Source organism: Bos mutus, chromosome 2 (genome assembly GCF_027580195.1).
Source record: "Bos mutus isolate GX-2022 chromosome 2, NWIPB_WYAK_1.1, whole genome shotgun sequence".
Taxonomy (NCBI): domain Eukaryota; kingdom Metazoa; phylum Chordata; class Mammalia; order Artiodactyla; family Bovidae; genus Bos; species Bos mutus.
Genome location: NC_091618.1, coordinates 82,264,461 through 82,277,955, shown reverse-complemented (window position 1 = coordinate 82,277,955; position 13,495 = coordinate 82,264,461). Strand labels below are relative to the sequence as shown.

At 38.6% G+C, this 13,495-nt stretch overlaps 1 protein-coding gene across 1 annotated transcript in view; it reads right to left on the bottom strand.

The window, feature by feature from the left end:
- The window catches only part of ARHGAP15 (Rho GTPase activating protein 15), a 698,771-nt gene that overhangs the window by 597,149 nt on the left and 88,127 nt on the right, over positions 1–13,495 (bottom strand). The window contains exon 3 of the mRNA XM_070389876.1: positions 11,100–11,168. Coding sequence (XP_070245977.1) covers positions 11,100–11,168 — 69 coding nt within the window. The remainder of the gene's footprint in view (positions 1–11,099; positions 11,169–13,495) is intronic.

Here is a 13,495-nt window from a genome sequence, read left to right as displayed (position 1 = left end):
ATGTTTAAGAACCCCCTTAGCCTTTCATCTTGTAACCAGTGTGTTTCATTTGGTCACCACCATAAAAATCCAGGTTCTATTTGGGAAACAGGCTGATGAGGGCACTTCTTTCTGTCTCAAGAAATTCAGTCTTTTGGAGCTTTTCCTGTACAAATGCATCTCCTTTCCCTTCCTTTTTTTCTCTCTTCTTCCCTGAATTCTATTTCTTTGTGCCATTGATACAAATATGGTGTTCTTTCTTTAACTGTTATTGGGATTCAGTGAGAATGGCCTTCCTGGTTACTGTCTGGGAAATTTATTAGCATAATTCAATTGTTTTGTTATAACTAGTTTTGGTCAAGGCAATAGGGAAAACAAGATTGCTCAATGTTAATAACCTTTTTCATTGTTGTTGTGTGAATGTTCTTCTCTTCTGTAGAGTTAAATGAATTTCAAATGTAGGCCTGGATGGGAAAAGTTACTGTAACCTGTTTTTGTATTTTAATGGCTTCTGAACTCCTTACCATTATCTGAGAACTGTCTCCCTCTACCCACATTTCCAGATTTATATCCCTAGTCAGTCTACCACTTCCCTGGTGGCTCAAACCGTACAGCATCTGCCTACAATGCGGGAGACCCGGGTTCAAGAGCTGGGTCAGGAAGTTCTCCTGGAGAAGGAAATGGCACCCCACTCCAGTATTCTTGCCTGGAAAATCCCATGAACGGAGGAGCCTGGTAGGCTATAGTCCATGGGGTCACAAAGAGTCAGACACGACTGAGCAGCTTCACTTTTTTTCTTTCTTTTCTAGTCAGTGCAGCATTCATGCAGTTTTTCCAATATTAACAACTTTGTTCTGACTCCCAGACCTCTGTACTTGCTAGTCCTTCTGTTTGCAGCATCCTTCCAGTTATTTGCTTAACAAGCTCTATTCACCCTGTAAATCTCAATTTAAATGGCTCTTTCAAATTGTGCTTTTATAAATACTTAATCCAAAGTAGGCTCTCCCTCTCTCATAGAAACTTGTTTGTCTGCTGTCATAGCATGTTGTGTAATTTGCATTTATAGAATTATGACTTTCTTTCTTTGTTTAATATTTCTCTTCACCTCTGGACTGACAGGCCCTCCAGAAAACGACATGACTATTTAGCATATCATATCACACCCAAACCTAGCTCAGGGATGGCCTCAACAAATATTGGAGTTAACACACTCCTACACAACACTGTAAAATCTATATGCTGATAACACTTTTTAAATGAAAAAAAAAAAATAAAAAACACTCCTGTTTGAGTAAAGGAAGGGCACATAAAACAATGAAAACTTGGAGATGGTTTGTATAAGGGTTCTTAAATTATATAGCATTATTAATATACTAACATCTTGAAGATTTGGGAGAGTGCTTTTTCCAAAAACCTAATTTTTATCTTAACAAAGTAGAATTTTGAAAGACTAAAGAGCTTTTGGTAATTTTTTTTGCAATTTAAGGAAAGCACAGCCTAATCAATAGCATGATTCCCCACAAAGAGGCTGTCCTTTGTTTTAACATAAGAAATGCTGTATGCTCACAATGTCTTTCATCCTTAAAGCCCTCACAAGTATTAATTAATCCACAAAATGATATCTGGCTCCAAAAGGTAGAATCTGTGACTTAAGGTTTATCTGCAAAAGCCTGCTTTGCCCTCAAGCCATGGCAACTTCCTGAGCTCTGGCCTGCAAATCCTTCCAGCTCAGGAGGCAGCAGATGATTCTCTAAAACCTGCCACAGGCTTTTGAGTCCTGCAGGGTTATCCCCAGACATGCCTTATACACTTTTGATAAACATAAAGATGATAAAGATTTAACATGCTATAAACAGGGTTATTTTTCTTGAATATTTCATTAAAGGAAAAAGGGGAAATACTCTGAAAATAATTAGGTCTCACAAAGAGTTGTAATGTGAAATATACAACATCAGGAAACAAACACATATTAGTACATTTGACGTTTCATGTTTAAAATCTTCACTGTGTTACAGAGCTGGTTAAGAAACAACACAGCTTCTCAGAAAATAATTTAGTCTCTTGCATTGATAGCATATGGATTTGCATACCAAGTGGCGTAAGTGACGTCAGCTGTCAGTGAACTGGGTAGTTTGCACCCTGAGATTTCAGGTTCCAGCTAGGAATATATTTTTGCCAGTATTCGAAAGAAATGCATTATGTTGCTGTTTAACCATGCTGATTGCAACTTCTTTCTTAAAGGGGAAGTAAAGTGGTAAATTATGGTTACTGAAGGGTGACACCATCTAGGGGATCACCCACCATAGCAGACTCCACTCTCAGAAAGTGAATTATTTTCCTCCAAAAGGAGTGGGTGGAATGGCATACTTTGGGTCAGTTACGCTTAAAGCCAAAGGCTCTAATGACTGCTGGATAATGTTCAAAGAATTTCTAAATATGAGAGATAAAGGAAATGAGATTTTTAGCACAAAATGTGGGATATAAATAAGCTCAAAGATCCAGATGGTAAAAATAATGAGTAATAACATCTACTCAAGGATTTTACTGAGAAGGCAATGGCACCCCACTCCAGTACTCTTGCCTGGAAAAATCCCATGGACAGAGGTAGGCTGCAGTCCATGGGGTCACTAAGAGTCGGACACGACTGAGTGACTTCACTTTCACTTTTCACTTTCATGCATTGGAGAAGGAAATGGCAACCCACTCCAGTATTCTTGCCTGGAGAATCCCAGGGAGAGAGGAGCCTAGTGGGCTGCCGTCTATGGGGTCGCACAGAGTGGGACACGACTGAAGCGACTTAGCAGCAGCAGCAGCAAGGATTTTACTATTTTATAAAGTGTTTTGGTACATATCATTTTATATATGGTAGCTCATCTTGGTAGGTATTGACAAGGAAAAACACTGCAAGAACTTATGGATGACTACAGAAGCAACCCTGAGGCAGGGTTGGGGGAAAGAAAAAGAGATGTAGAGACAGAAGGAAGGAACATGTCAGATTGTGGAAAAAATATTTGAATCTAGGTTAAAAATAAGTATACAGTTTTATTCAGTTCAGTTCAGTTCAGTCACTCAGTCGTGTCCAACTCTTTGCGATCCCATGAATTGCAGCACACCAGGCCTCCCTGTCCATCACCAACTCCCAGAGTTTACTCAGACTCACATCCATCGAGTTGGTGATGCCATCCAGCCATCTCATCCTCTGTTGTCCCCTTCTCCTCCTGCCCCCAATCCCTGCCAGCATCAGAGTCTTTTCCAATGAGTCAACTCTTCGCATGAGGTGGCCAAAGTACTGGAGTTTCAGCTTTAGCATCATTCCTTCCAAAGAAATCCCAGGGCTGATCTCCTTCAGAACGGACTGGTTGGATCTCCTTGCAGTCCAAGGGACTCTCAAGAGTCTTCTCCAACACCACAGTTCAAAGGCGTCAATTCTTCATCACTCAGCTTTCTTCACAGTCCAACTCTCACATCTATACATGACCACTGGAAAAATCATAGCCTTGACTAGACGGACCTTTGTTGGCAAAGTAGTGTCTCTGCTTTTGAATATGCTATCTAGGTTGGTCATAACTTTTCTTCCAAAGAGTAAGCGTCTTTTAATTTCATTGCTGCAGTCACCATCCGCAGTGATTTTGGAGCCCAAAAAATAAAGTCAGCCACCATTTCCACTGTTTCCCCATCTATTTCCCATGAAGTGATGGGACCAGATGCCATGATCTTCGTTTTCTGAATGTTAGTTTTATTAGGCAAATATAAAAGCAGCTCTATAGGTTGTGGAAAAATAGTTCAAGTTTTGATGTAAACAGCAATGGATACTTAAAAATCAATACAAATTTGTTGTTAGAAGGAATTGGTGATTATTTTCTCATTGTCTATCATAATGGAGTAGTTCATAAGTAAGACTTGTAGGGAAAAGATAAACATTTCTATCTTTAAAATAACATTAAATAAGCAATTTAATTCAAGTAGAGACTGAATAAAAGTTGAACCTAACCTCTGTTCACAAGGGAAATGAGAGCTAAACAAGTACTCATAGAAAGGATCCAGGGAAACCCAGTGCAGGCATAGAAAGTAGATTACTTGGTAGTTCCAATAGAGTTTTTAGAGCTTGTGTGTGTGTGTGTGTGTGTGTGTGTGTATAAACAGAGAGATTGAATAGAAATGCAGGGAAAGAGATTTACAGAGACTGAAAGCTAAAGAGATCAACAAATTACTGTTTTTTTCCTTTTATCTAGCAGTAGTTCCCAATGCCACTTTTCCAAGTTTATCTGATCTAGAATAGTGTATTAAGCATATAGATATATTTTTTCTTAGTTACATTATACATAATTTGAGATCTTTTAAAAATAAGTTTAATTTATTGAGAATTGAGGCTGCAGAGTTAAGGCATATAACTGCTGCTGCTGCTGCTAAGTCGCTTCAGTCGTGTCCCACTCTGTGTAACCCCATAGACAGCAGCCCACCAGGCTCGCCCGTCCCTCAGATTCTCCAGGCAAGAACACTGGAGTGGGTTGCCATTTCCTTCTCCAATGCATGAAAGTGAGAAGTGAAAGTGAAGTCGCTCAGTTGTTTCCGACTCTTAGCGACCCCATGGACTGCAGCCTACCAGACTCCTCCATCCATGGGATTTTCCAGGCAAGAGAACTGGAGTGGGGTGCCATTGCCTTCTCCAGCCAACAAACCAACAAATAACCTTGAAGTTAGGAAGGTACATTAAGAAAACTGTTTCTGGAATATTTTAATTCTTTCAATATTAGCCTATGCTTTATATACAGGCATAGCAAAAGTATACCATTAGTTATTGGTTAAATTTAAGTAATAATCATAATTTTAATTTTTAAAATTCATAATTAATACACATTTCATGTAAAAATTTGAAAGTTTATGGCATTTTTCAAATATAATCTCATATATATTCGCACATATAAAATTACATATAATTTCATACATATTTATATTACATACACACACTCATATAGCTTCATTTTCAGTTTAACTTTTGCCATGTTTCATCAAACACTTCAGAGAGACATTTGCATGTGCTATACTTAAAATAAAGCATTTTATTTATATGTACTTTATTTGTTCTGTAAGGCAAATGTATACAAAAGAAACACCATTACTTTTCTATTCACTGTACAGCTCTACTGTGCCAGGCCTTCCATGAAGTTTTAATAAGAAAACAGTAAGTGAAGCATAGCTCTCCCCTCAAATACCTTGCAATGCAGTAAGAGAGATATAAAAGGAAACAGGCAATTTCAATGTGATCAGAGATAGAGTCAATTTAGAGATAGAGGCAAGGAAAGCTGCTACAGAAAGGCAGAATAAAGAAGGGCTACCTGATTCAAAGTTGAGGAATCAAAGAAATACTTTCCAGGGAAAATGTTCTCTAAGTTGAAACCTAAGTGGTCAATTTTGAATATAAGATATTGTTACATCTAATTAAATTTTAAAAATGTCTTTCACTATGATTAACAGTCATATATGTATTAATCTCTGAAATCAATGATATTATTTTAATAAATCTTTAATATCTTATAATTAAACCATTGACATGTGTGTCTTTTACAAACACTAGTGCCAGAAACAATGTAAGGGGAAGTATGACATAATAAAGAAAATACAAGTCATGACCCCTAACTAAAAAGCATTTATAGTCTAGCCATGGAACAAGTCTATTACCCATGAAATAAGAGTGGACAACACAAAAGAGTGTTGAGATGAAGGAACTATAATTGTTACAGAAAATCCGAGCTCCTTCAGGGTAAGAGCCATGTCTTAATCATGTTACTATTGCTGGCTTGAGGGTATGTATTTGGCAGTAGATAATAAATAAGGTAAATCAGGGCTGTGAGAAAGTCTATAGACTTGATGCTATAGAAAATAGGAAGCTGCTGAAAGTTGTGACTAGGAGCATGAAATAATGAAGCTTCTATTTAAAGAAGGCTGGTGTGGAATTACTGCAGAATCAGTGGGAGAGGTGTGGTGGATACAGTGGGGTGAGGCCAGAGCATTGAAAGGCTTGGGGAACATGTGCTTGCACACATGGAAAAAAGATGAGAACATCACACCCACCGTGGAGAAAACACTTCAGAAAATGTTGACTTACATGAAGGGCCATAGGGTAAATAAAGGATCCAGAGAAAATGTATTCTCAGCCTAGATAAATGTTTACTACTAACAGGGATGTGGTAGATTAGGAATTCGGGATTAACATGTACACACTGTGTGTGTGCTAAATCTCTTCAGTTGTGTTCGATTCTTTACAACCCTATGGACTGTATAGCCTGTCAGGCTCCTCTGTCCGTAGGATTATCTAGGCTAGAATCCTGGAGTAGGTTGCCATGCACTTCTCCAGGGGATCTTCCTGACCCAGGGATGGAACCCAGTCTCTTACATCTCCTGCATTGGCAGGAGGGTTCTTTACCACTAGCACCACCTGGAAAGCCCCATGTACACACTACTATATATAAACTAGATAACTCACAAGGACCTACTATATATATGGTACAGGGAATGCTGATTAATATTCTGCAATAACCTAAATGGAAAAATAATTTTAAAAAGAATATATAGATATACCTGAAGCATTTTGCTATACACTTGAAGCTAACACAACATTGTTAATCAACTAGACTCCAATATAAACTAAAAAAAATTAAAATTAAATGTGAACAAAAATTTTAAAAGTCTCTTCTCTATTAAAAAGAGGTAACTTGTTCTTTTAAGTAAGTATAAAAAATAATGGTAGGGTCAATGGAAATGGGAGTCAATTTGAGAAGAAGGTGATGATGGGTTCAACTTGGAATATTTCATATCTAGAGTGGCCCTAAGATATGCTAGAACAAATGACTAAGTAACACTTCAAGATATATGATGAGATAATGAAGAGAAAATACACAAGTATGCATCAGTGTATTATAAGCCTGGAAGTAAAAAAAAAAGTCTTTAACTATCTCATTTATCTCATAGCTATCTCATTTGTGCATTCAGTTAACACATATTTACTGAAATTTTATTATGTTCTTACAGTTAATAGAATCATGGGAATCAAGATCTAAACATAGGCGACAACAGAACACTCTAAGGAGATGACAAACAAAAGGAAAATGCAGAGTATAGCACATGGTGATAAGTTGTATGGAGAAAATTAAATTAGGGTAAGAGAAAAGGAGTGTGGACTGAAATGGTGGTTTTCTTAATTTGTTCATTTGTATTTAGGGGAGACTGGAGAAGAGCTATTTTAAAAGATGATATTTGAATAAAGATGCAACGAAAAGGAAGGAACAAGGCTTACAAATTTCTGGGTGCCAACTGAACTATTCTGTACTAGACAGAACAAAGAGCAGGTGAAATGGCCCTAAGGAAAAAGTAAAGAGGTAATCTTGGCTGGAGCACAGTGTCAGCAGAAGAGAGGAAAGGGTGAAGCACAGAGGTGGCTGGGTCCTATAGAATCTGGTAAGTAACTTCATGTCTTTTAGGTTTTACCCTGGAGACACTGGAAATCAGAGAGGTATTTGAGCCAAAGCGTGACATCAACTAACTTACATTTTAACAATCTCATGCTAGCTGTTGTATCAAAAAAAAAAAAAAAAAAAATAGAAAGCAAGAATGAAAGTAGATACGTGCATTAGGAAGGCATTATAATAAACTTTACCGTCTGAGCCACCAGGGAAGCCCAAAGTCTTCCCTGGTAGCTCAGGCAGTAAAGAATCTGCCAGCAATATAGGAGGCTCAGGTTTGATCCTTGGGTTGGGAAGATCCCTTGGAGAAGGGAATGGCAACCCTCTCCAGTATTCTTGCCTGGAAAATTCCATGGATAGGGGAGCCTGGTGGGCTACAGTCCATGGGGTCTCAAAGAGTCAGACATAACCGAGCAACTAAAGCATACACATGTAATAAACTAGGAGATGAATGACATAGCATAAAGATGGGAGAGAGTGAAATGATTCCAGATGGATTTTAAAGACAGAGTAAATGTGGTTCTTTGGTGTTTTAGTTTATCTAATGAAATAAACAAAAGTTGAAGATGACTAACAGTTTTGACTGTAAAACCTAGAAGAATGGAGTTACATCCTATGAAATGGAGAAGACTGGGAGAAGCAGGTTTGGAGGGAAATCAGAATTACTTTTGGATGTTAAATTTGAGATGTAGACATATAAATGAAAATGCCACAGTGTACAATATTGTAGTTTAGGGTAATGGTCTATCCTGGAGACTGAATATTAGAAGTGGTTAGTGTAACACAGTATATGAAACAACAACACTGAAATGAGATTCCTTAGTGAATAAATGTAGACAGAAAGAAGAAAAGTTAAGAGTCAATCTCCAAGATGAATGAGAACCAGCAAAGGAGATGGAAAGTCAGTGGCCACTTAATTATTTGGATATCCAAAAGACAGCAGTTTCCTGGTAGTCATGTAAGGAAAATGTTTCCAAAAAGTTATTAACTGGATTAAATTCTGAGATAGATATTCTAAGGAGAAAACCAAAACTTTACCAACATGTGCCCATGTTGGTACCAAATTTAGTAACATGAAAGTAACAGATGACCTCGTTAAGAGGTGAGTGGTTGGGATAAGTGCCTAAATGGAGTTGCTGCAAGAAGTAAAAGGAGGGGAGATTTTAGGGACATTAAAGGTAGACAATATTTTAAAGAATTTTTTATTCTAAAGTAAAACAGAATAACGAAGCAATTAGCTAGAGTGGACATAAGTGACCTAAAACATGCCAAGCAAAGAAAATCATGGAACTGAGCCAAGAAAAAAATCATTTTGAACTGGAAGCATGTTGACTAATATGAAGTACAAGAAGGATAAGCAAGGAGAAAGGGGGCATTATATTTATCAAAAAGGAGATCATTAATAAAAAGAAAGTTACATATCAAAAAGTTTGTGTTTATGTGTCTTTAAGGAGTATGTCAAGGCTGTATATTGTCACCCTGCTTATTTAACTTATATGCAGAGTACATCATGAGAAACGCTGGGCTGGAAGAAGCACAAGCTGGAATCAAGATTGCTAGGAGAAATATCAATAACCTCAGATATGCAGACGACACCACCCTTATGGCAGAAAGTGAAGAGGAACTAAAGAGCCTCTTGATGAAAGTGAAAGAAGAGACTGAAAAAGTTGGCTTAAAGCTCAACATTCAGAAAACTAAGATCATGGCATCCGATCCCATCATTTCATGGCAAATAGATGGGGAAACAGTGCAAACAGTGGCTGACTATTTTTTGGGGCTCCAAAATCACTGCAGATGGTGATTGCAGCCATGAAATTAAAAGACACTTACTCCTTGGAAGGAAAGTTATGACCAACTTAGACAGCATATTGAAAAACAGAGATATTACTTTGTCAACAAAGGTCCATTTAGTCAAGGCTATGGTTTTTCCAGTGGTCATGTATAGATGGAGAGTTGGACTACAAAGAAAGCTGAGCACCGAAGAATTGATGCTTTTGAAATATGGTGTTGGAGAAGACTCTTGAGAGTCCCTTGGACTGCAAGGGGATCCAATCAGTCCATCCTAAAGGAGATCAGTCCTGGGTGTTCATTGGAAGGACTGATTTTGAAGCTTAAACCCCAATACTTTGGCCACCTGATGCGAAGAGTTGACTCATTTGAAAAGACCCTGATGTTGGAAAAGATTGAGGGCAGGAGGAGAAGGGGACTACAGAGGATAAGATGAGGATGGCATCACCGACTCAATGGACATAGGTTTGTGTGGACTCCAGGAGTTGGTGATGGACAGGGATGCCTGGGGTGCTGTGGTTCATGGGGTCGCAAAGAGTCAGACACGACTGAGTGACTGAACTGAACTGAACTGAAGATATCTCTGAGACATCTATAAGTTATTTATATCTACTTCATTCTTTTATGTTTTGTAGGATGTTTCAGGTATTCTTAATTGTCATTACTGCTACTGCTAAGTCACTTTAGTCGTGTCCGACTCTGTGGGACCCCATAGACTGAACACTGGAGTGGGTTGCCATTTCCTTCTCCAATGCATGAAAGTGAAAAGTGAAAGTGAAGTCGCTCAGTCGTGTCCGACTCTTTGCGACCCCATGGACTGAAGCCTACCAGGCTCCTCCATCCATGGGATTTTCCAGGCAAGAGTATTGGAGTGGGGTGCCATAGGATACAACAATAAACAACAAGAAGATTAAAAAACACACAAAACTTGGTCTCACTCTTAGAATCTACAGATAAGGGATTAATTTTTCCTTAAAAATGTCAAAATTTGCAGTAGGTGCCTGATAACCTTTACTTCACTGGAGAAGGAAATGGCAACCCAGTCCAGTGTTCTTGCCTGGGAAATCCCATGGACAGAGGAGCCTGGCAGTTTACAGTCCATAGGGTCACAAAGAGTGGGACACAACCTAGCACCTAAATCACCACTACCACCTGTTACTCACGCTGTTCTGTAATCCCTCCTCCTTAAGTATAGACTGAATTTAGTGACCAAGAGAATGTAGCAAAACTGATGGGATATCATTTCTATGATTAGGTTGCAAAAGATTCTATTTTTCACCTTACTAATAGACTCTCTGGTGCTTCCCTGAGGCTCAAGTGGTAAATAATTTGCCTGCAATGCAGAAGACTTGGGTTCAATCTCTGCATCAGGAAGATCTCCTGGAGGAGAGCATGGCAACCCACTCTAATATTCTTGCTGGGAAAATCTCATGGACAGAAGAGCCTGGTGGGCTATCGCCCATGGGGGTCACAAAGAATCAGATATGACTGAAGTGACTAAGCACACCCAACAGACTCTCTTGCCTTCCCAGCTGGCATGCTTGGGAGAAGAAAGCAAACATACAAGTTGCAAGGAAGTAAGAGCAGCCTCTGGCCAAAAGCCTCAAAGGAATGAAATCGTGCCAACAGCCATGTACTTGAGCTTGAAAACAGATTCTTCCCCCTTCAAGCCTTCAGATGTTACCCCAATTTTAGCTTAACTTTTGAGTGAAAACTTTTGAAAGACTCTGAGCCACAGGACCCTATTAGCTTATGCCCAAATTTCGGACCCACAGAAATGTGAAGTATATGCTGTCCTAAGTTGCTGAGCTCTGAGGTAATTTATTTTGTTGACAGTAGACAAATAATACAGTACTGAAGTGAAATACTTACCAATTGTTCCAATGGAGGAATGACATCTTTCAAGATATGCTGTGAATGATTTCTTCTGTGCCGGGATATCTGAAAAAACAGTGACATTTGATACCATTATATAATTTATATTAAAAAATCTTTAAATAAAAGAGCATAATTTTGTAACAGTGCACATGAGAATCACCATATTCAAATTCACTCAAAAAAGTGAATAAAGTAAGTTTAAATGGGAAGTAAATGTTTTGGACATTAACTAATTTGGATAAAAGGTGTACTCAAAGATGGCTGGCTGCAATGATATCTCATATTCCATGTGGTCTCCTTACCCTTTGACCTTGATAGCCTTCCTATCAAATGGTGGGGTGTATGCTGTTTCATTTTGAACTTGGGTGGACCTTTATACATGCTTTAACCAGAATACATGGCAGAAGTGACATATATGACTCCAAATATTAGAGTATAAAAATACCACTCACTCCCCACTTGTTCTCTTGGAACCCTCCCAAATCCTCCTCCTCTGCAGAAACGGCTCTGCTCCTGTTTGAATGTTCTTTCTGTTGTTGAAGGCTGGAGCCCAGTTCTCTGGGCACAGGAAGGATCTGCTCTCCAGCCTCCTGGGACCAGCGGAAAGGGGCTCCCAAGGCCAACACCCCTTCTTCCAGAGAAGGAGCTGAGATCTGGGTTTACTTTTATTTTTTTCCATTTCGGGTGTACCCTTGGGGACAGGTAAGGAAGGAAGGTGAGGTTTCTAGGTGGTGTCGTGGTGTGATATCGGATATTGAATAATACAATTGCTGTTTTTTGTTAAAAAGAAAAAAAAAAAGGCACCATGTTGAGAGGAAACCCAAATTGGCCCATTCAGAGAGACCAGTTTTCTAGCTGACAGACTAGTTGAGTTTCCAGCAGAGAGCCAAAATCAGCCACTGACCATGTGAACAAAAAGTATCTTCATGATTCCTTTTTCTAGGCATTGAATCCCCACAGCTTTCAGGTCTTCTCAGTAGAGATATCAAACACTGCAATAGCTACTCTTATTGTGCTTTATCTGAATTTTTGACCAGATTGCATCAGCAAAAAAAAAAAATCATTGTTTTACACCTCTATGTTTCAGAGTGATCTGCAATGCTGTAGAAGTAACTGGGACAAAATATTTAATATTGAAACTTTTGTGTTTATCTGTGTGTTTATAAACTTAGCTTCTTCAGAGTTAATGTGCTATTAATCTCCATGTCTTCCACTGTTATCCATATATATATATAAATACACAAAACACACAGTAAGTGTTTTCAGAACAAATTTGCTTTAAATGCCTTATCTTTTCTCCTGAAGAAGTATCATAGATTCTATAGTAAAAAAAAAAAAAGGAATTTATAATTAAAAATCATATTTTAAAATTTAAATAAAAGCTGTCATTAATAGTACAATTTCACTATAAAGGGATTTTCCAGTACTTTACATTAAGAAGAGAAGGTGGTGGGACAAATCAGTAGGAAGAGAAAGAAAGAGACAGAGATAGAAGAGAAAGAGAGAGAGACATGAGTGTAAGGAATCTTTAAATTAAGCACTATGTCTAGAAAATAATTTTGGCTGATTTTGGCTCTGTTTACCAGCACATAAAACAGACTGAAAAGATCAGTTCAATGCCAGCTAAGATTGTGGTGGTGTTGTTCAGTTGCTCAGTCATGTCAGACTCTGTAACCCCATGAACTGCAGAACGCCAGACTTCCCTGTCCTTTACCATCTCCTGGAGCTTGCTCAAACTCATGTCCATTGAATCAGTGATGCCATCCAACCATCTCGTCCTCTGTCGACCCCTTCTCATCCTGCATTCAATCTTTCCCAGCATCAGGGTCTTTTCTAATGAGTCAGCTCCTCACAACAGGTCACTAATGTATTGGAGTTTCAGCTTCAGCATCAGGCCTTCCATGAATATTCATGATTGATTTCCTTTAGGATTGACTGGTTTGATCTCTTTGCAGTCCAAGGGATTCTCAAGAGTCTTCTGCAACACCACAGTTCAAAAGCATCAATTCTGTGGTGCTCAGCCTTCTTTATGGCCCAACTCTCACATCCTTACATGACTACTGGAAAAAACATAGCTTTGACTATACAGACTTTTGTTAGCAAAGTAATGTTTCTGCTTTTTAATATGCTGTCTAGGTTGGTCATGACTTTCTTCCAAGGAGCAAGCATCTTTTCATTTCACGGCTGCAGTCACCATAGGCAGTGATTTTGGAGCCCAAGAAAATAAAGTCTGTCACTGTTTCCATTGTTTCCCATCCATTTGCCATGAAGTGATGGGACTGGATGCCATGATTTTAGTTTTCTGAATGTTGAGCTTTTAGCCAGCTTATTCATGCTCCTCTTTCACCTTCATCAAGAGGTTCTTTAATTCCTCTTCACTTTCTGCCATA